General features: G+C 59.4%; 3 protein-coding genes across 13 annotated transcripts; 2 read left to right on the top strand and 1 right to left on the bottom strand.

Moving 5' to 3' along the window:
* Positions 1-1,031: 1,031 nt before the first annotated feature.
* Positions 1,032-6,649, bottom strand: TRADD (TNFRSF1A associated via death domain). 6 transcript variants are annotated; one of them, XM_067018294.1, is made up of 6 exons: positions 6,452-6,632; positions 6,020-6,356; positions 3,434-3,592; positions 2,273-2,550; positions 1,994-2,195; positions 1,032-1,855 (listed from the first exon to the last, which is right to left on the bottom strand). In XM_067018294.1, the coding sequence occupies exons 3-6, from the start codon at positions 3,582-3,584 to the stop codon at positions 1,545-1,547; spliced, it is 942 nt and encodes a 313-aa protein (XP_066874395.1). In that variant the 5' UTR covers positions 3,585-3,592; positions 6,020-6,356; positions 6,452-6,632; the 3' UTR covers positions 1,032-1,544. The 6 variants fall into 6 exon arrangements, with proteins under 6 accessions (XP_066874395.1, XP_066874391.1, XP_066874390.1 ...); XM_067018290.1 differs by adding an exon at positions 4,645-4,675 and having other exon boundaries at positions 6,020-6,624; XM_067018289.1 differs by lacking the exons at positions 6,020-6,356; positions 6,452-6,632 and adding exons at positions 4,645-4,675; positions 5,817-5,884.
* On the top strand, positions 5,653-9,826 carry FBXL8 (F-box and leucine rich repeat protein 8). Its single transcript, XM_059044951.2, is given in 3 exon segments — positions 5,653-6,035; positions 7,614-7,790; positions 8,492-9,826. Coding segments are annotated over 3 exon segments (1,458 nt in total). The 5' UTR covers positions 5,653-5,727; the 3' UTR covers positions 9,465-9,826.
* Positions 9,827-10,254: 428 nt separating this feature from the next.
* Positions 10,255-19,395, top strand: LOC131744924 (heat shock factor protein 4). 6 transcript variants are annotated; one of them, XM_059044945.2, is made up of 15 exons: positions 10,255-10,547; positions 11,178-11,286; positions 11,376-11,503; positions 11,595-11,719; positions 11,986-12,061; positions 12,213-12,277; positions 12,803-12,899; positions 13,152-13,279; positions 13,401-13,628; positions 14,157-14,262; positions 14,361-14,426; positions 15,760-15,976; positions 18,397-18,699; positions 18,850-19,155; positions 19,249-19,395. In XM_059044945.2, exons 1-15 carry the CDS (start codon positions 10,425-10,427, stop codon positions 19,254-19,256), a joined length of 2,085 nt encoding a protein of 694 aa, XP_058900928.1. In that variant the 5' UTR covers positions 10,255-10,424; the 3' UTR covers positions 19,257-19,395. The 6 variants fall into 6 exon arrangements, with proteins under 6 accessions (XP_058900928.1, XP_058900929.1, XP_066874385.1 ...); XM_059044946.2 differs by having other exon boundaries at positions 18,397-18,575; XM_067018284.1 differs by having other exon boundaries at positions 11,595-11,660; positions 11,990-12,061.
* The last annotated feature ends 27 nt before the right edge of the window (positions 19,396-19,422 follow it).

Here is a 19,422-nt window from a genome sequence, read left to right on the forward strand (position 1 = left end):
ATTCTCCCTTACAAAATAAACCCTCCGACCTGAGCCTCACTCTCCCGGTCACAGACTTCTCAGGAGTCCTCTCCTCCGGCTGTCTCTGCTGCCTCACCTCCCATCCCTCCTGTGGTCTGGTTTCAGGCTGTCCACACCATGTCCCAGAAACAGCCCCCACCTAGTAACCTTTTCCCTGACTCCAGTGGACACTCCGCAGCTTTGACAGATTTGCAGCCTCCATCACAGCAGGTGATGGCTTCCAAATCTGGTTTTCCTCCTTCCTCTTTGGGTTGCTCTTTTTTCTGGTTGGTGACCTTCAGGACCTCCCCCTGGGCCACCCCACCCGCTCCCACCTGTACATTTCTGAATCCTAGGCCTCGACACTCTCCTGAACTCAAAACTATAGATCCAGCTATCCTTGGACTCTCTCCCTGGATATTCTACAGGAACATCATGCCCAACTTGCCCCAAACAGAGCAAGCACTTCACCTCCCCCAGGGCCCCATCTCAGCAGGCAGCTCCACCTTCCATCCAACTGGCAAAGGCAGAAACTCTGGAGTCCTCTCCCACCTCCCTCATTCAATGTTACCAGGCCTGTTGTCCTTTGTCCTAACTCAATGTTCATCCCTTCCCTCCATCTCTGCTGCTAACTGCCCCAGCCTGGGGCACCGTCTTTTCTCTCTCTCTGCATCCTCACCAGCCTCCCAGCCTTAACTGCCAAAACCCTTTAAAGGCCTCTCACTAGCCTCCAGATAAAATCCAAACTCTGTAAATTGCCTTACTTGACCCCATGCTATCTGCCTCCCCCACTCACCAATGGGTCTCTGCAAATCCACCCACCCCTAGATCCAGCCACTCTAAACCTTCCGTTCTAAAATCCCTTCCTCTCACTTTCCTCAAGACGTCACCTGAGGCTGACCATGCCCAGAATATTGCCCTTCTCTCATTCCGCCGCCCACAACATTCACACTCATTTCTCTCCCAGGAAGCCTAACCCCTAACCTGGGTTAGGCCCCTGCTCAGTTGCTCCCACAACTCCTTGTATTTTTCACATCAAAAAACTGGTAGTATTTTATTACTGTTTCTTAACATTCAGAGTCTCAGACTGAGTGTGAACTGGGGACAGGCAGGATTCCTGTGTTTTGTTCACCACAGTATTTGCAGCAACCAAGGTGATGCCTAGGATACAGCAGATCCTTAATGAATTATATTGAATTAATGAGTAGTAATGAATTGTTCTATGAATGAAGAGGTAAGGTCTGGCTGAAAGCCCCTTTTCTGCCGTGGGAAAAGGTGAGGCCGACCTCTTGCAGCAGGTCACCCATATGCTCTGTCTCTATCCTAGTATCTAGAACAGAACCCCCAGTGGCACCCCAGCAGACATTGTGGGTGCTTGTCTGACTCCTGGAGAGGGAAGTCACCTCTGGTTGTTAAGTATGGCCTCAGAGTCCCGTGGGTGGACAGGAGGTCAGCAGTAGCAGCAGAAGGGACCCTACAGTCATCCAGGTGCTCCAAACCCTGGCTGGGCAACTGGCCGACCGCCCCTTTCTCTGGTACCCAGGCTAGGCCAGGCCGCCATGGGGATTCGCGAGGCCCAGCAAGTCCTCTGCCAGGCTGGTGAGCTCGTTCTCCTCGAGCGCCTCCACCAGGCGCTGCAGCGTGGCACGGCGGCCCTCGGCCTGCACGAAGCGCCGCAGCAGCTGGAAGGCCTGCTCATACAGCCCTTCGCGCTCGTATTCATAGGCCAGTGAGTCAAGCGCCGGGTCCCGCAATGCACGACAGCCGCGCTGCAAGGAGCGCCCCACCTTGCGCCACTTGAGGCCCACTGAGCGCGCGAACGTCTGTTGGTCCTGCAGGCTCAGCGGCCGGTTCACTGCAGGAGGAGCGGGAAGCGGAGTGAGCTTGGAACACCCTTCCATTTACGCCCCGCGACTCTCCCGCGCAGACCTCGCCCCTCCCCAAACTCCATCCTCCCAAGTATCCTGCCTCTGCTTCTCTCCGGGAGTCTCACCTACGGGCTGACCGTGGAACAGAAAAGTCTGGCCAGACGACGGCGGCAGCGGCGGTGGCTTCTCCTCCGACGGAGAGGGTGCCAGAGACTGCGAGGGGGCCAGAGCGCCCTCTCCGTCGCCCCCTTGGCCCCCCGAGCCGCACGTCAGATTCCTGAGCGCATCCTCCAACTCTGTTAGTTCCTCATCCCGGAGCCGGTCGGGCTAGGGAGGGGAGTGCTGCGTCGGTGGGGGTCTTAGCCGCGAATCCCCACCCCACCCTGGCCCCAGCCCGGCCGCACCTTCTGGGCGAAGATGCAATTCAAACAGCGCTCCTCGTCCGTCAGCAAGGCGTCTAGCTGCTCCGCGCCGGCGCGCAGCTCCAGTTGCAGCGGCATGGAGTGCAGGGTCAGCTCCGCCGCCAAGCACCCTTGCAGGGCGGCGCGCAGCGCCCCCTCGCGGTAAGTGCGGAGGAAGCGGCCGCAGGCCTGGCGCCCGCTGAAACGCAACTGCACGATCAGCTGCGGATCGCTACGGTGGATCTTGAGCATCTGCAGCACATCGGGGCTCCCGCCACTCTCTGCGGAGGCGGGCAGTCAGGCGGCATGCTGTCCCCATGCGGGGCCATTCTCCAAAAGGCCGGAGGAGGGATGAAGCCCGAGGTAAGACACCCTCCCCATCCCCAGACCTAGGGGCGCGGCTATACGCTAGAGCTCCCAGCTGGGAAGCAAAATTGGGATGCAAACAGCAACAACCCAGAATAAAGGCCAGGACCTATCACAGGGAGCACCCTAGGATGGAGTGTGTGCTACTCTATCCCCAACCCTGAAGCCCCAAATGAGGGTGGGCAAAAAGGACGTGCAAGAGACTTTGCAGGGTAGAAAGGGGCGTTTGCCCTGGGCAGCCAAGCCCTCTGGGTAGGTGGCTGGCGGGGCAGGGGCGGGAGGTCTCAGGTTTTCGGCCTCCTAGTGTGGCTCCCCCCACCCTGGAAGGAGAGGGGCTCTTGCCGCTCTGAGGCCAGAGCCAGATTCCCCAATCGGCTTCAACCTCCTGTGGCCTCTGCCCTAAGATGGGAAAAAGGGACCCGAAAGGTAGGTACTGGGGAGGGGGTCTTGGGCAAGGAGTGCTGCAGTGAGAGGAAAAGAAGAGAGAGACGTGATTAGTAGACAGCAGTGAGCGGGCTGATCCGGGGAGTGGGGGGCATGGAGCAGGGGGACGTTAGTGCACACATAGGTAGATCATACAGAGACACAAGTCTACACCCAAGGGCACACATGCATACACAGAGAAGACAGACCCTAGGCAACCAGGCGTCCTCCTCCCTTCCCCAACGAATCTTTTCCTTAAAGTGGTGGTTAAGCACAGGCCCACAGACTTGAAAAGGTGAGGTCTCAGTTCCCGGCCCCGCCCACAAAAGTCCCCAGGCCAGCCTTTCCTCTCCAAGTGCCCATCCACTCACGCACCTGCCAGGGCAGTCTGCAGAGCCCTGTACACCGCCACTTTCTGCTGTGGGTGAGCGTAGGCATCCGACAAGACCACCTCGTCCAGCAAGGACTCCACAAATAGGTAGGCACTGCCCACCCACTCCTCGAGCCCATTTGGCCCAGCCGCCATCTTGCCTCCTGGGGACAGAGATAGGCATTCAGATCACCCTCAACCCAGCTCTGGAGACAACTGTCCAGTCCCACGTGGCCGAGCTGTCCTCTCAGCTGACATCCAGCCGTCCCCACCCAGCTGGCATACTTATGAGGGTAAGTTCATCATCCTACAGGCAGCCCCTTGTGCTTCTGGCTCTGCACAGCCCAGCCCAAACCAGCCCAGCCCAGCCAAGGTTTTCAGTGAGGACTGTCTCTCCATTGTCTTCTCAGAGAAAGAGCCCAGGGTCACAGGGATGGAAGAGGAGAGGGACAATGATGCAGTAGAAGCAAAGAAGTTCTGCTCCCTCCTCAGGCCAGGGTGTCTCTCTTTTCAAAGCTGACTGGAGACATCCTCATCCTGGATGGTGCCAATGGCCCACAGCACAACCAGACCCATGTGCTGGTATGGTATGCCCTCAGCTTAAATTTGAGCCCCCAGGATCCCTGTGGGACCACAGCCCCCACTTTGGTTTTCTGACCTGAATTCCTACTATATCTCCAGGCTTCACTTCAAAGGACACCTGTAGTTTGCACCTGCCCAGATTCCCTCCCGCAATCCTGACTGACCTCTGGGGCCTTCCCTCTTCCCTTTTCTCAATCCACATGCCTGTTGGAAGGGCTAACTCCACTCCCTAGCTCCAGGCCTGGGCAAGTGAAACAGGCCTAGCCAATCTGCATATTCCATTCGCCTTCCTGAAATGATTTGTTCAGAGTTGGGCATAGGATTCAAGTTGGACCAATCAGAATCAACCTGCAAATTTGGCTGGATCAATAGGAAAGAGGCTAAAGTTTTCCTTCCTATCTTGAAGCTGAGCTAGAAGGTAGGGTAGTTCTCCTCTGCCACTGCTTGGGAAGAGCCTGACTGAGAATGAAACTGGCACAGGAGGCTACAGAGCCAATAGATGAAGAAGTGCACTCCTAACCACACTATGTCCCATCTTGGACTTTTCCATTATGCGAGCTAAATCATTTCTGTTTATTCTGTGTTTCAGATCTGCCCCCAGACCCTAACGTGAGAGCCAAAGCTGGGACAGTACCTGGGCAGGGGCGCTCCAGCATCACCCAGACCTGGCAAGAAAAATGATACTTGATAACCCTACCCTGCTTCTGAGCACAGGGATGTACCTTTTTAGCACCGCCCCCATAATCTTTTGGTAGAAAACATATTAATACTTGTGTATTTACCCAAAACCATAGTCTGGAAATTAACAGGAAGTTACCATTGTTTACCTCTGTTGGGGAAGGGGGAGACTTGGCGTGATTTTTATTTTCACTGTATTTAGCAATATTCTACTTTATATAAACCCCGTAGATGCAGTCCCGCCCCAAGGGGTGGGTAAGTAGGGGTGGGACCGGGCCGTTGTCTCCCCAGCAGGCCTACCTGCGGGACATTGAAAACCTGGAGGAGGGGGGAAGCTCCCTCACACTCACTACGACTGGACAAATGGGAGAAGTCAAACAGGCCTGCCGGGCTAGAGGTCGAGAAGGCCGGATAACGTTTGAGAACCGGCCGGGGCCCTTGGCTCGCTTCGGGCCCTTGGGAACCCGAAGGGTTTCTATGTGTCCTTCCAAAGAAGGCCCTCCTCGGGAAGCCCCGCGCCCCACCCACCCGGAGTCCGCCTCTCTGCGGGCGGGGCCGGGCTGGGTTCTAGGAACTCTTAGCTGAGCTGAGAACTCTTAGCTGGGTACCGACGTAAGAAAATATGCCCCTACGACCGGGAGCCAGCCGGTGCAGCGTTCTATTAACACCGCCTAACAGTCCCCGGTTAGCCCCACCTCTGGCCGGGTGGACGGTGACGGCCTGTTGTCGGGCGTGGCCCCTCAAGGACTGACAGGCTGAGAATCCCAGCATCCTACTCAGCTGGGCCGCTCCCGAGCTCTCGAGGGGGTCTCCCCGGCCTCCCTCGTTCTGGAGTTCTGCTCTGAGGGCAAACGGTTTCTGCTCAAATATCTGTTCTGAAACAGCCCCACCCCGTCCTCTCACCCACAGGGCCCTGCTGCCCCTTGAAATCCCCTAACTGGGACAAGGAACTTTCGGGGACCAGTCAGTTCCCTCTCTCCCGCCTCCCACGGAAACAGCCCAACAGGCCACCACCACCACCTGACCCGAGCAGCCGCGGATGACAACCGCGCCGCGCCCATGCTTCTGAGCCAGGATCCACCTCGGCTCCTGCCGGCACCCGGAAGCCCACCCACCCCCTGCACTAACCTGGCCGCCTCTGCCCGTCCTGGACTCCCACGCCCGCCCAGCTCCACTGGATTCGCGCTGCTTCCGGGTGTGCGCGGAGCGCAGGGGCGGCGCCCCAGTCAGAGCCGCCCCGTCTGTCCCGGCGTCCCGCCCCTCGGGCTCCCCGCGGTTCCTTCCCACCACTGTCCTCCGCCGCCAGTCCCCAGTCTCTGGGCAAAACCCACCTGGTCCGCTGAGCAGGTAAGAAACTGGCGCCTGAGGTTAGACAGCAGGAAGAACCGCCCGCGGCAAGGGACTTCGAGGACTTGTGGTTCTTACGAGGCCGGAGGGCCCCAGGGTGAGAGCTGCTCCTCTTCCTCCAGCGGGCAACGGATGGATCAACAAGGAGGCGCCCCCTGAGGACCAGACGTTTCTGGTGCCTTCTGTGTGGTAGAGCTGGAAGATCTCTGATACTCCCTGACACTCTGAACGGGGTGCCGGTGGGTCCCAAGTTCAGGCCTGGCGGAGGGTATCAGAAGCCCCAGGACACGCGAGGCGCAAATTCCAGCAGGGACCGTTAGCCTAGAAAATAGAAAACTGGCCAGTGGCGTGAAACGTTGGGTACGAAAACCTTTAAGCACCTTAAACTAAAATTGGCAACTTCAAAGAGGACGCACACTTTCCAACAAAGACCGCGCTCTGAGGTGGGTCTGCCGAATTCCAGCTGAACCTAAGCCGCCCAACGGGAGCCTGGGCTGCTCGGGGTTCAGGATCGGAACTTGAACCCAGGGTTCCTCAGGCCCCAGAAACCCAAGACTTTCTCCGCCCCGCCGGCCTTTTCTTGGAAGCACTCAGGACACCTCCCCCTGAGAGGTGGAGGAAAGAGCCTCCCTTCTCTGGGCGGATTCGGTTGTGCCCCACCCGCGTCCCTGCTTTCTGATTGGCTTGTGGTCTCTGCCAATTAAAAATTTTCCCTAATGCTCCCGCCCTATTAACCCTATCGTTACTTTCTAGTGACTGGCGGGGGCTAGGACCGGGTTTCTCAACTTCGGACCTGTAGAATCCACCGGCGCTTGTTGAAATTCAGATTCCTGGGCCCTACTCTTTTCGGAGAGCCTAACTTAGTAGGTGGGGCCGTGGAATCTGTAGTGTGAACAACTGTCCAAGTGATTCTGATGCCCCGCGCCCTTTGAGAATGCCTCATTTCAATGGTCCTCGGTGCTTGGGCTTAGTCCTTCCCTAGTACTTAGGGTCGAAATTGGGAGGGGAAGCAGTTCAGTGACCCCTGTGAGACTAGTCTGGGCCATCTGGAGGCTGTAAGCGTGTAGTAGAGGGAGGCAGGGGGAGGCAAGAGGGGCCCTCTGAGCTGGAGGGAGGACGTGGTTGTCTGGAGTCAGAGCCTGTGCATCCGCCTTCCAACTTGCTCAGAGAAAACTTTGGTAACTAGAAGAAAGATCCTATAGCATCATCCCAAATCCGGTATTCTGCTTTATCAACGTGGTGCACCGGTCGTGGTTGAGTTCCTTCTAATATAGCATAAAACGTGGATTTGCTCAGCAAGTGAGAACGTAGTTTAAAGGAGAATCAGAGATCCTCGGCATCCAGGGCAGACTTCATGGGTCTGAGACCTGTGCAGTGCACAGGGCCCCAGGCTTGGTTTAATAACTTGGTTAAATGCTCTGCTGTCGCTGTCTTGAAACCCTTAATAACGTTTTGAACAAAGAGACCCACATTTTCATTTTGCACTGGGCTCTGCAAATTACATAGCAGCTCCTGGGCTACAAGCATTTCTACACGTAGTCTCCAGGTGTTTCCCTCAACACTTTGACCTTCCTGCAGCGGAACCCCCACCCCGCGCCCGGCCATGGCGGAGCCTGGAGAACAACTGCCGGAGGAGGTGCTGGCACTCATTTTCCGTCACCTGCCCCTGCGGGACCGCGCCGCTGCCGCGAGGGTTTGCAGAACTTGGGCTGCCGCTGCCACCTGCAGCACTGTGTGGCACAACACGAACATCAGGTGAGCAGGCTCCTCCCCCTCCCACGGGGAGATAGTGACTCTCCCCATATTAAAAAGCGTGATCAGGACTTCCAGCGGTCCAGTGGTTAAGACTGGGCGCTTACAATTCACGGAGCATGAGTTCGATCCCTGGTCAGGGAACTAAGATTCCACATGCACGCCCCCCCCAAAAAAGTGTAATAATTTCTAACATTTATTGGCTGCCTACTGTGTACCAACCATTGTTCTAAGTGCCTTACACATATTAATTTATTTAATCCTCACTAAAACTTTATGTGGTAGATAGGTGGTATTATTATCTCCGTTGCACGGATAGCAAATTGAGGCAGAGAGATTTAATCACTTCCTTACTCGGCTGAGAAGTAGCAGAGGCAAATGTGAACCTGGCAATCCAGAGGCCACGCCACGCCTCCTTAAAGACCGCTGAGAAAGCCCTGTTCTTAAAATATCATTGGCTCTCCGTGGCAAGGTTTCAACCAGCGGCAGATGCATCTGAAGTCTTCTAAAGGGATAGGATGGGAGTTCCCTTCTAGCATCACCTTGGAGCGACCAGGCATGGTCGGGACAGGGAGGTATGTGGGGAGGGGGCAGGAAATGGGGATGGTAGCTGGAACCCAGGCTGAGGGGTGGGTTAGAGGCCTCTCTCCAGGTCGCGGGGACTCGGCCGGCTGATGCCTTTTCTCCACCACTCTACCTCCAAGTTGCGACTGTGAGCTAGAAGGCATGCAGCCGCAGTATCTGTCCGCTTGCCTGGACCACGTTCAGAATCTACGTCTGGAATTTCTGCCGTCCAGGGAGCCGAGCCGCCTGGCGGCCATAGAGTTGCTGACTGCACTGGCTGGCCGTAACCCCGAGCTGCGAGGCCTGTGTCTGGAGTGCCGCGGAGAAAAGCGGCTCTTCGACTCGGGCCGCGACGTCCTGGACGCCGTGCACGCCCTCTGTAGGGCCGCCCGCGCGCTGCGCCACCTCGACCTGCGGCGCCTGCCCTTCACACTGGACGACGCGCTGGTGCTGCAGGTGGCACACGGCTGCCCGGAGCTCTGCAGCCTCTTCCTGAATAACAGTACGCTGGTGGGCAGCGTGGGGCCAGGCTCCGTGCTGGAGCTACTAGAGGCCTGCCCCTGCCTGCGCGCCCTCGGCCTGCACCTGGCCAGCCTATCGCGCACCGCGCTTGAGGCACTGGCGGCGCCAGACCGCGCACCTTTTGAGCTCCTGGCCCTGCGGTGCGCATGTCCCGAAGACGCACGCGCGCCGCCCCTGCCTAACGAAGCCTGGGCCGAGCTGAGCCGCCGCCACCCTGGACTGGCCGTAGAGCTGGAGCTGGAGCCGGCTCTGCCTGCCGAGAGCGTGACGCGCGTCCTGCAGCCTGCTGTGCCCGTGGCTGCGCTGCGCCTCAGCCTCTCTGGGGACACCGTAGGCCCGGTGCGCTTCGCAGCGCGCCACTACGCCGCAACCTTGCGCGCGCTCGAGGTGCGCGCTGCCGCCTCTGCCGAGCTGGACGCCGCGCTGGAGGAGCTGGCAGAGCGCTGCGCGGGCCTGCGCGAAGTGCACTGCTTCTGCGTGGTGCGACCCTCCGTGCTGCACGCCTTCCGCACGCACTGCCCGCGCCTGCGCAGCTACACGCTCAAGCTAACGCGGGAGCCACATCCCTGGCGGCCCACGCTTGTGGCGTGAGGCGAGAAACCCTCTTTCCCCTCGCTGCGGACGTGTGGCCTCTGAGATGCTTCGTGGGTTTGCCCAGGGGCGCGTCAGCTGCTAGTTCCCTCCTTTAGGACTCTGTTGCCTCTTGTCCCTCTCGAGAATTGGGGGCTGTGGGATGGCGTCGGTACCAGCCCAGAGCAACCTGAGTCCACTCGTTGCTGTCAACATCTGCAGACACCCACTGTCCCCGCCATACGGGGATCACCCTTCTCCAACCCCAGTCCTCTGCAAACGTTGCTCGGCGGCCCCGGCGTGGGAGGAGGGAGGGCGCTGGCTCAAAGCATGCCTCAGGGTTGAGTGAAATAAATCAAGCAGTGTCTCTACGTCCTGTGAAAGGCCGGGTCCGCTCTGAAGGGTGAGGGAAGAGAACCAGCAGAGGCCGGAGGAGCGGTCCTGGCAGGGGTGGGAGAGTTTGAGACCTCAGGGTTTACTTCCACTGGTGCGGCTGCGGGGCTCAGGGTCAGGGCACTCGCATCTTCGGAATGACAACGCCCCAGGGTTCGGCGGGAGGGGGCCAGCTTCTCCTTCCCCCACCCTCCCGCTCTCAAGCTCGCGCCTGTCTTCCTCTCTACCCGAGGCTTCACTATGCCCACGCCTTCGCCTTATAGGACTTTCCCAGCCCACACCACGCTGTGTACGCTCGACTCTCCCGAAGAACAAAGGAGAAAACAGCGGGCCTGAGAGAGGGGTGGGACTCGAACGCGGGTCTACCTCCCTACCGCACCCCGCCCCCACGCACATACTGCCCTTTTCTGTCTGCCAGTGCTGAGGCCGCGGTCAGAGCCCCGCCCCGCTGGTTCGCACGTGGCCCCCACCTGACCCGGCGCCGGGAGGCGGAGTAGGGCGGAGCGGGCGGCAAACGCAGCACTTTCCGCGGCTTTGACAAGCCCGCGGCGGCCGGGCCCAAGCGTTAAACGGGGCCGGGACTGCGCCATGCAGGAAGCGCCAGCCGCGCTCCCCACGGAGCCGGGCCCTAGCCCCGTGCCAGCCTTCCTTGGCAAGCTATGGGCGCTGGTGGGCGACCCGGGCACCGACCACCTGATCCGCTGGAGCCCGGTGAGGGCTGGGGCCTTTCGACTTCCTCAGTGGTCCCCGGGATTCCTCCAAGTCCGTGAACGTCCACTCTCACCCAATCCCTGCCTGGGACGGGGCTGAGGGTCCCTTGATTCAGCCGTCCAGGGTATGCGACGGCTTGGAGGGGGTATTCGAGATGGAGGTGAGGCGACTTCCTCCGGGCAGAGGAAAGGGTAGGAGCCTTCCGGAGGAGACCTAGAACCCGAAGGATCTTCCAGGTCATTTAGTTCCCACCCTGCCCATCAGACAGATTGAAACGCAGAGGCCCGGAGAAGGGAAGGGCTGGGCCTGGTTCTAGCTCAGAGTCACATCGCGGGTTTGGGAGCCGTCCGGGGCTGGAACCCAGCTTTGGCCTCTGGTCCTTTCAGAGAACCGGGTACGGAGTCTGGGTGGGCTGGGATAGAGATTGTGGTCGCCCCAGGCTAGGCCAGAGCTGGTTCTGGCCTGGCCTCGTCCCACGTCCCCACGAATGGCAGTCTCGGTCCCCAGAGTGAGTGCGAGTGTGTATGCGCGCGCGCCAGAGCGTTGGCTTGGCCGTGGGCGGGCACCGCTCACGGTGTCGTCTGGTCTCCGCCCGCACGGTGGTGGGTGGGCGGGCGGCGTTCTCCACAGAGCGGGACCAGTTTCCTCGTCAGCGACCAGAGCCGCTTCGCCAAGGAAGTGCTGCCCCAGTACTTCAAGCACAGCAACATGGCGAGCTTTGTGCGGCAACTCAACATGTGTGAGTCCCTAGGGCCGGGCGGGACGCGGGCGTGGGTGACTTGGTGCGCGGGGACGAGGCAATTTACGCCCCCACGCCCTACTCGCTAGACGGTTTTCGGAAGGTGGTGAGCATCGAGCAGGGTGGCCTGCTGAGGCCGGAACGGGACCACGTCGAGTTCCAGCACCCGAGCTTCGTGCGCGGCCGAGAGCAATTACTGGAACGCGTGCGGCGTAAGGTGGGGGCGGCCTGCAGGAACCGGCAAACCCGGGTGGAGGTGGGACAGCTGTTTCCTGCGACTCTGACTTGAGGGTGCCTCCCACCTGCAGGTGCCTGCGCTGCGCAGCGACGACGGCCGCTGGCGCCCTGAGGACCTGGGCCGGCTTCTGGGCGAGGTGCAGGCTTTTCGGGGAGTGCAGGAGAGCACCGAGGCGCGGCTGCGGGAGCTCAGGCAGTGCGGGGGAGGGGGTGGAGGAGGATGGGGAGGGGGAAGGGGGGGTCTGGGCGAGAGGGCACTGGCTTCCAGGCGTTTCTGGGCAGCTCCTTCCTCTCTCGTGCCTTGGTACCTCCATCAAGACTCATGGGCCAAGCTGAGGAAGTCTGTTGTCTGTGGACGGATGATCCTCCGAGTGGGCGCGGGTTCAGGCCTGCCATTCTGTGGGGGGTGGTGACCGGGCGAACTCTCAGATGCCTCAGCACCCTCCCACGCCTTTCCCCCAGGCAGAACGAGATCTTGTGGAGGGAGGTGGTGACGCTGCGGCAGAGCCACGGTCAGCAGCATCGCATCATTGGCAAGGTGTTCCTCTCCCCCCCACACCCGCTACCCCACTTCTTCCTCTCACTCCTGAACGTACCCCCACCCTGCAGTCCTGGACGCCACCTGGAGTGCCTCGTTAGGGTGGGGGGCAAGGTCCAAAGTATGAGTTAACCCTTTGCTTTCTCTTCAGCTGATCCAGTGCCTCTTTGGGCCACTTCAGGCGGGGTCCAGCAGCGCAGGAACTAAGAGAAAGCTGTGAGTGAGAAACCCAGGGACGCCCCCACCCCTTCCAGGACCCTCACAGAAACCCAGGCAGGACTCCTTCTCCTCCAGAAGCCCCTTCACCTGGAGTCCTCATTCTTTTCCCCTGCATCAGAGTCTTCCTCACCCAATGGCCATCCCCCCAAGGGCCCCCTTCCAGGGCTTTCCCCGTCTACCCCCAACTCTACCACCCAAACCCCCACTCTCAGACCCCTCAGTTCCAGGACCTTAACCCCATATTTCCACCCCATCATCCCTTTACCCCTCACCCCAAAGCATCCCAACAGCAGAGGGTCTGGGTCTCAAACCATGCTCCCTCCCTCCCCTCTCTACCCCCAAAGGGCCCCCATCTCCGGGGGGAGCCCCTTCTGCCTCCAGCATGTGACTGATGCCCTGGCAACAGGCCTCAGCTCTGCTGACTTGGCTGCTGGGGCCTGTGGGAGGGAGGTGGTGCAGGCTGAGGGGCATGGGAGATGAACCTACCCAGCCCCCTGCCTGTGCCCTGGCCACCCTGCACAGGTCCCTGATGCTGGATGAGGGGTGCCCAACACCAGCCAAATTCAACGCCTGCCCCTTACCTGGTGCCCTCCTGCAGGACCCCTACTTTATCCAGTCGGTAGGTTTTTGCTTCTCCTCTCTTCCCTAGAGCACAGCTCGGTTTATGGAGAGCTTGTTCCCTTTCCCCGTTCCCCAAAAAGAAGAGAAGGTGGACGCCAGCCTTCCCTCCCACCAGACCCAGGCTCCCCAGCATGGGCCCAGCCTCCTCCCTCAAACCTTCTCCCTTAGATCTAGCCCATGTGGTACTGGTTGGGTTCTGGTTCACCCTGTGGCTTGAGGTGAAGGGCTGGGCCTCATCTTCTACTTACAGCCTCTCCCGGAGACAACCCTGGGCCTCAGCAGTCCTCACAGGGCCAGGGGCCCCATCATCTCTGACATTCCGGAAGACTCTCCATCCCCTGAAGGAACCAGACTTTCTCCCTCCAGTGGTGGCAGGAGGTAAGAGGGACAGGGGCTGCCCTTTGGGGAACCTGTGGCTGAGGACCTGGCAGCCCAGATGGCTGTGGGGATGGGGGAGAGGTCAGTGCCAGGGTCTGGCTGAAGCTTTTCTCTGGTGCAGGGAGAAGGGCCTGGCACTGCTCAAAGAAGAGCCAGCCAGCCCAGGGGGGGAAGGCGAGGCCGGGCTGGCCCTGGCCCCAAACGAGTGTGACTTCTGCGTGACAGCACCCCCACCGCTGCCTGTGGCTGTGGTGCAGGCCATCCTGGAAGGGAAAGGGAGCCTCAGCCCCGAGGGGCCCAGGAGTGCCCAGCAGCCTGAACCAAGAGGCCCCAGGGAGGTTCCTGACAGGTGAGCAGAGAGACCATTTTTGACTGTAAGCCCTGTGGGCCACTTCTGCAGCTAGATCAGCACTAACTAGCCCTCAGACTTCCCAGCCTTCTCTGCCCCTTGGTGGCTGGCTCGGGGGGTGGGTGGGCGTCGGTTGGGCACCACGTTCTCACCTGATTTCTCAGAGCTGCTCTAAGGAGTACCAGCTTCGAAGGCCCCTGGAAAGTGGAAACATGTCAGTGGTAGGGCTCAGGAATCTGCATTTTAAATGCAACCACTGGGGTGCTTATAAAGATTGTAAAGTACACAACAGTTTAAGAACCACTGATATTGATAATTGCACAGGGAGGGGACACAACCCAAACCTCAGGCCAAAACTAGGAGGCAGAGGCACTCTCTGTGTGCCCCTCTATGTGTGTGTGGGGGGGATCCTCTTCCAGCATTTTCTATATGTTGTCAGATTTAGATCCTGATGTATTCAGGTTCCTTGGGAACCTAATGGGGAGTGGGGTTGGGCACTGCAGGCCAACGGCAGTTTTCCGTGCACAGGGGGCCTCTGGACCTAGAGAGAGGAGCCCGGAGCCCAGAGAGTCTGTTGCCTCCAATGCTGCTTCGGGCCCCCCCTGAAAGTGTGGAGCCTGCAGGGCCCCTAGATGTGAGTACACCTTCAGCAGGGCAGGGGTATGGGGCTTGGTGGGGTCCAGCTGTTTGTGCAGCCTGGGGAGGACACCATTGACCCAAAGCTCCCCCTAGGTGCTGGGCACCAGCCTCCAAGGGCGGGAGTGGACTCTCATGGACTTAGACATGGAGCTGTCCCTGGTAAGACAGGGGTGGGGAGGGCAGGGGGGTTCAGGGTTGTTCAGCCAAGCCCTTTAGTCCACAGCTGTTCTCCCTCAGCCAAAGCCCCAGCTCCCCTCCCCAGCTGCTTCCTGGGGTTCTCTTATGCAGTTGCAGCCCTTGGTTCCAGAGAAGGGTGAGACTGAGCTGGCGGTCAAGGGGTTAAATTCTCCAGGGCCAGGTAATAATTGTGGTGACTCAGGACCTGGAGGAGGCCCTAAGGGGCCTGAGCTACCACGATTGTGTGGGCTGGGCAGTTGGGGTTTTGGAGGGAAATCCCCCGAGTCAGGCTGCTCTGCAGAGTACTGCTTAAGCTCCTTGAGCCACTGGAAGAGAGTGGGGAGGTTAAGAGTGGATGTTTCATCCTAACTGACCGGAGGGCAAGGCGAGTGAGGCTCTCCTTCCCTGAAGAAAGGAGGCGACCGTTTCTCCCCGCTGAGCACAGCCCCACTCCTCCTAGGGAAGGACTCCATGCTGGGGGCGCCACTCCTGCTGGATGTCCAAGCCGCTTTGGGAGGCCCAGCCCTCAGCCTGCCGGGAGCTTTAACCATTTACAGCACCCCTGAGAGCCGCGCCTCCTACCTGGGCCCAGGGGCCAACCCCTCCCCCTGAGGGCCCTCTCCACTCTGAAACCAGCCTGGCTGAGGGGCGGGCTGACCGGTAGCACGCCCGGCTCGGCTTCCTTGAGACCCTGCTGGAGGCTGAGTGAGGCCCCTCCTACTTTGGCAGCCCCTCTCCAATACCGAGCCCTGCATAAAACTGCGTTTTTTTCTGTGTTTCTGGTCTCTTTTCTCTACCGACCATGGAGCACAGAAGTCATGGGTGGGGGGCGACTTGGCATTCGTAGCAGCGTCCAGATCCTAGGGCTTTGATCTTTAATCGAGGAACCCTTGAAGGGTGGAGGTGCTTGGGGAGCCTGCCCCTAGTTCTCCTGCTTAGGCCCCATCCTCCGGGTCCGAATCCAGGGCTGGCGCGTGGCCACTGCGACCTCCGGGAAGCGGGGGCTTTGGGGGTCACACCCAGCACCGCAGTGCATCCGTTCTGTGAGCCTGGGTAAGCTGGTCTCCTCTGAGCCTTGTCTGTGACAGGCAGAGATGAGTCGACGAGAGGATAGGTGTAAAACGCCTGGGAATTGCCGGGGTACTTGGGGCCGCGGGCTTAACTGTCCCCTCCCTGACTCATCCGGCGCGCCCGGGGTGAAGAGGGAGAGCAGACTACGTGTACGAGCCGAGGCGGTACGCGGCCTTTGCGGCCTGCCTCCCCGCGTCCCGGGAAGAACAGCCCCTTTTCCCCACCCCCTCCCGGTTCCCGGCAGCCCTGGCCGCCCCGCCCTCGCCGCAGCTGCTGCTTCCATCAACACCCCGCCGGGCCCTTTCTGCCTCGTCATCTCCTGCCCCGCCGAGGCTCGACCCGTGAGTGGGGCCGCCGGGAGCGCACGGACCAGGAGCCCCCCCGACCCCCGGCTGCGGTAGGGAAGAGAAACAGTTTGGGCAAAATCCGCGCCCCACCAAAACAAGCCGCGCCCGAAGGAGGTCTGTGAGACCCGCCCCTCGGCAGGACTCTTATCTCTGGGGCTGGGTGGAGGGGAGTTAAGGGTTCGCACGTGCGCAAAGGCTCCGGCAGTTTTCCACCACCTTCGCTCCCTAGCAAAAGGACGCGCAGGGAGCGAGGTGGGGAGGGCGTTAGAGACCCCGTCCACGCCTCGTAACTGGAGCTGCCTGGTGCTCCGGGAAGGATCTGGGCTGTGACCACTGAAGGAGATAACTTCGGTATTCACTTCTGAGCATTGAGTTTCAGGGAGAGGACCCGGACCAGCTGGGGTCTCTGCACCCCAGACAGGACAGAGGACAGGACTCAGGGTAACGTAAGGAGGAGGCTAACATAAAAAGAACTTGGGGAGGTGTGAGAGAGGAGGGGCCAGTCTAATCTTCCCCCTCCCTCCCTTCCTGCACTCTATTTGGGGGACAGGCTTTGGAAGCCTCAAGTGAAGAGGGCAGAGGATCCACAGTACACAGTGCAGTGATGTCAGCCTAGTGGTGAGGGTATATGTTGTTCACTGGGGTACAGAGAAGGAACCAGTCTGCTTGTGGGACACTCAGGCATTGGGATGGATGAGGGGACATTTGAGTCTTGGAGGATGGATCCACAGCATGGAGAGAGGAAAGGGCGTTCCATGCCTAGGCAACAGCATTTGCAAAGTTTGGGAAGTGCCAATACTGAGTGGTGGAGGGAAATGGGGGAAAGCCTGGCTGTCCAGGGCATGGGAAGTGAACAGATAGTCTGGATTCTCTCTGAAAAGCTGTGGGGGTGTGGGGGACAGGTAGTTACGGCTGACATTTTGCTTGGCAGGAGACCTTGTAGTTCAGACTGGAGCAAGTCAGATTCCACTTCTGCCCCTTGATCTCGCTGAGCCTGTCCCCTTATCTGTAAAATGGGGACAAAAGCCCTACCCCAGAGAGTTGTCAAAGTCACTGTTCTGTGGGGGTGATAGGATAGGAGTGAGCGGTACTCAGAGACTGTTATAGGAGATGAGGTGACCATAGAGGGGTTGAGGGAGATGCTGATAACTCACTGAGAAGTGGAGGAGCAGCATTTGTCCCTGATGGGACATGAAGGGAGAGAGAGGGGTAAAGGGTAGTCCTGGTCTCTGCTCATGGCCTGGAGGAAGGGCTGCCACTTCAGTATGGATAGGAGGGGTGAAATGACCAGGGAGGCATAGCATGACACCAGGTAGTGAGACCTGGGAAGCAGGATGGGGGCTAGGACCAAATCCTAGACCTAGAACCAGGTAAGGAGCTAAAGGAGGGACCCCAAAGGAAGGACGAGACCCAGGAGGGTGTTTTGTGGACAAAGCCAAGGCCAGGGGAGATGGGCTGAGAGGGGGAGTGGTTCCGGGCCTGACCTAATTGCCCATAATGCCCAGGGCCTGGCTGTCTGGGTCAGGCCACCCAAGAGGAGATGGGCCATTGTCCTTGGTTGTCAATAAATGAACAAAGCAGATTAATTTCTGCCTAACACCTGCTGTTTGGGAGAGACAGCCTCTCAAAATGGGAGAATCTATGGAGGAAAACAGTGAAAATTCAATATTTGCTGGTAGCTTTTATGAGTTGGGCCCTGGGTACTTAAAAGATGATGGCTGTAAATCATTCCCAGGGCAGCAGGGAGACAGTTTGGCCTCAGGTGATGTCAGGATACCTCGGTCAAAGCTAAGACTCAAGAAAATTCAGGTATCCCTGCTCAGGTATTAGAACCAGGAGAGACCATGAGACCACTTTGGGGTTACAACGTGGTGGTGGCATTGGTGAGGTGGTGCAGGGGCAGGGCCTGTTCTGGAAGGATGGACCTCAGGATAAGGGGTCTGGACTTCCCACAGCAGGTGAGAGGAGCAGCGTAGGCTCTTAGCACTTCGGGATCTGGGAGCGGGGGGGATTCGGGGCTCTGTAGGGTCTAGGATGGAAGTGAAAGGCTAGACTAAGTAAGTGGTGAGGTTGACAGAAATATTTGACAGACTGAGAAGAACTTGACTGCAAGCTGGGTGTTGGGCTATCAGGATCAGTTGTAGGTCTTTCTGCCTGTTAAGTTCGGGAAGCAGGTTGGGAAAGAGAAGTTAGTTTGGATAAACTGGGTCTGAATCGATCGCAGGATCTGCAGGTGGCAGGGGCTCAGGAGGGAGGACATGCTTGGGGAGAGCTGTCAGAGTAGATGAGGGTCCTTGGAGAGCCACAGTTAACATTTATGGACCGAAGGAGGAGCCTGAGGAGACGGGACAGAAGAGGCCAGGGAGGCAGGAGGACGGATCCTGTGCTGCACTATGGAGCTGGCTGGCCGCTGACTGCCGAGATCGAGGTGAACTTAGACCCCAGTCACGGGTGTTCACTGGGGTCCTGGGAGAGAGGTCAAGGTCAGGGGAGCTCCGGCCCCCACTACCTCTCTCCCCCCACCTCCCATGCAGCCCCCACCATGGGCAACACGCAGGAGAGGCCATCAGAGACGATCGACCGCGAGCGGAAACGCCTGGTAGAGACGCTGCAGTCGGACTCGGGGCTGCTGCTGGATGCGCTGCTGGCACGGGGCGTGCTCACCGGGCCCGAATACGAGGCGTTGGACGCGCTGCCTGATGCCGAGCGCAGGGTACGCCGCCTGCTGCTGCTGGTGCAAAGCAAGGGCGAAGCAGCCTGCCAGGAGCTGCTGAGCTGCGCCCAGCGAACCGTGCGCGCGCCCGACCCCGCCTGGGACTGGCAGCACGTGGGCACGGGTGAGAGCGCGCGGGGGGGCGGGGCCTAGGTCAGAGGAGGGGGCGTGGCGTGGGAGCACGGAGTTGAGATCTTCCCCAAAGACCGGCACGTGTGCAGAGAAAACCTCAGAGGGGTAAAATGAGCCTGAGACACTCCCACCTCCGCCGCAGGCTACCGAGAACGAAGCTACGACCCTCCATGCCCAGGCCACTGGACTCCTGAGGCAGCTGGCTCAGGGACCGCATGCCCCTGGCTGCCCGGAACTTCAGATTGCGATGAGGCCCAGGGTCCTGAGGACTCCAAGGCAGCGCAATCCGGAACCCTCGAGGAAACTGAGCCAGAGCTGGAAGCTGAGACCTCTGAAGGGGCTGAGCCGGAGTTGGAACCCCAAATGGATCCGGAACCAGAGCCAGGGACAGAACCAGAGCCAGAACTGGAGCCGGAGCCGGACCTAGAGGCTGGGGACGAATCTGAAGGTGTGAGGCCGACCAAACCTGGCGGGAGGGCGTGGCCTGGGAGGCGGAGGGGGGGCTCCACCTGACTGACCACACCTCTTCCATCATCTCTAGATTCCTGAAAGCCTTAACGCTGACAGGCCGCTCCTCGCCCTAGCAGGATGGGATCTAGGATCCTGCCCTGCTGGGGTCAGATGCCACGAAGGCTCCATCTGTCCCAGTACCATTGAAAGTGAATAAACTCTGGAGGGTCAGCTTGGACTCTGTGATTCTGGCTCTTTGTGCAGG

Source organism: Kogia breviceps, chromosome 18 (assembly GCF_026419965.1).
Source record: "Kogia breviceps isolate mKogBre1 chromosome 18, mKogBre1 haplotype 1, whole genome shotgun sequence".
Lineage (NCBI taxonomy): Eukaryota > Metazoa > Chordata > Mammalia > Artiodactyla > Physeteridae > Kogia > Kogia breviceps.

Bases quoted from the DNA above. Each gene is read 5' to 3' on its own strand.
- TRADD (XM_067018290.1), bottom strand. From the start codon at position 4,666: ATGCTGGAGCGCCCCTGCCCAG. The intron at 3,593-4,644 runs GTACTGTCCCAG...CTCTGTCCCCAG, and splicing joins GCTGGAGCGCCCCTGCCCAG to GAGGCAAGATGGCGGCTGGG. The intron at 1,856-1,993 runs GTGAGACTCCCG...CTCCTCCTGCAG, and splicing joins GTTCCACGGTCAGCCCGTAG to TGAACCGGCCGCTGAGCCTG.
- LOC131744924 (XM_059044945.2), top strand. From the start codon at position 10,425: ATGCAGGAAGCGCCAGCCGCGCTCCCCACGGAGCCGGGCCCTAGCCCC. The intron at 10,548-11,177 runs GTGAGGGCTGGG...CGTTCTCCACAG, and splicing joins ACCTGATCCGCTGGAGCCCG to AGCGGGACCAGTTTCCTCGT. The intron at 14,427-15,759 runs GTAAGACAGGGG...GGTTCCCGGCAG, and splicing joins TAGACATGGAGCTGTCCCTG to CCCTGGCCGCCCCGCCCTCG.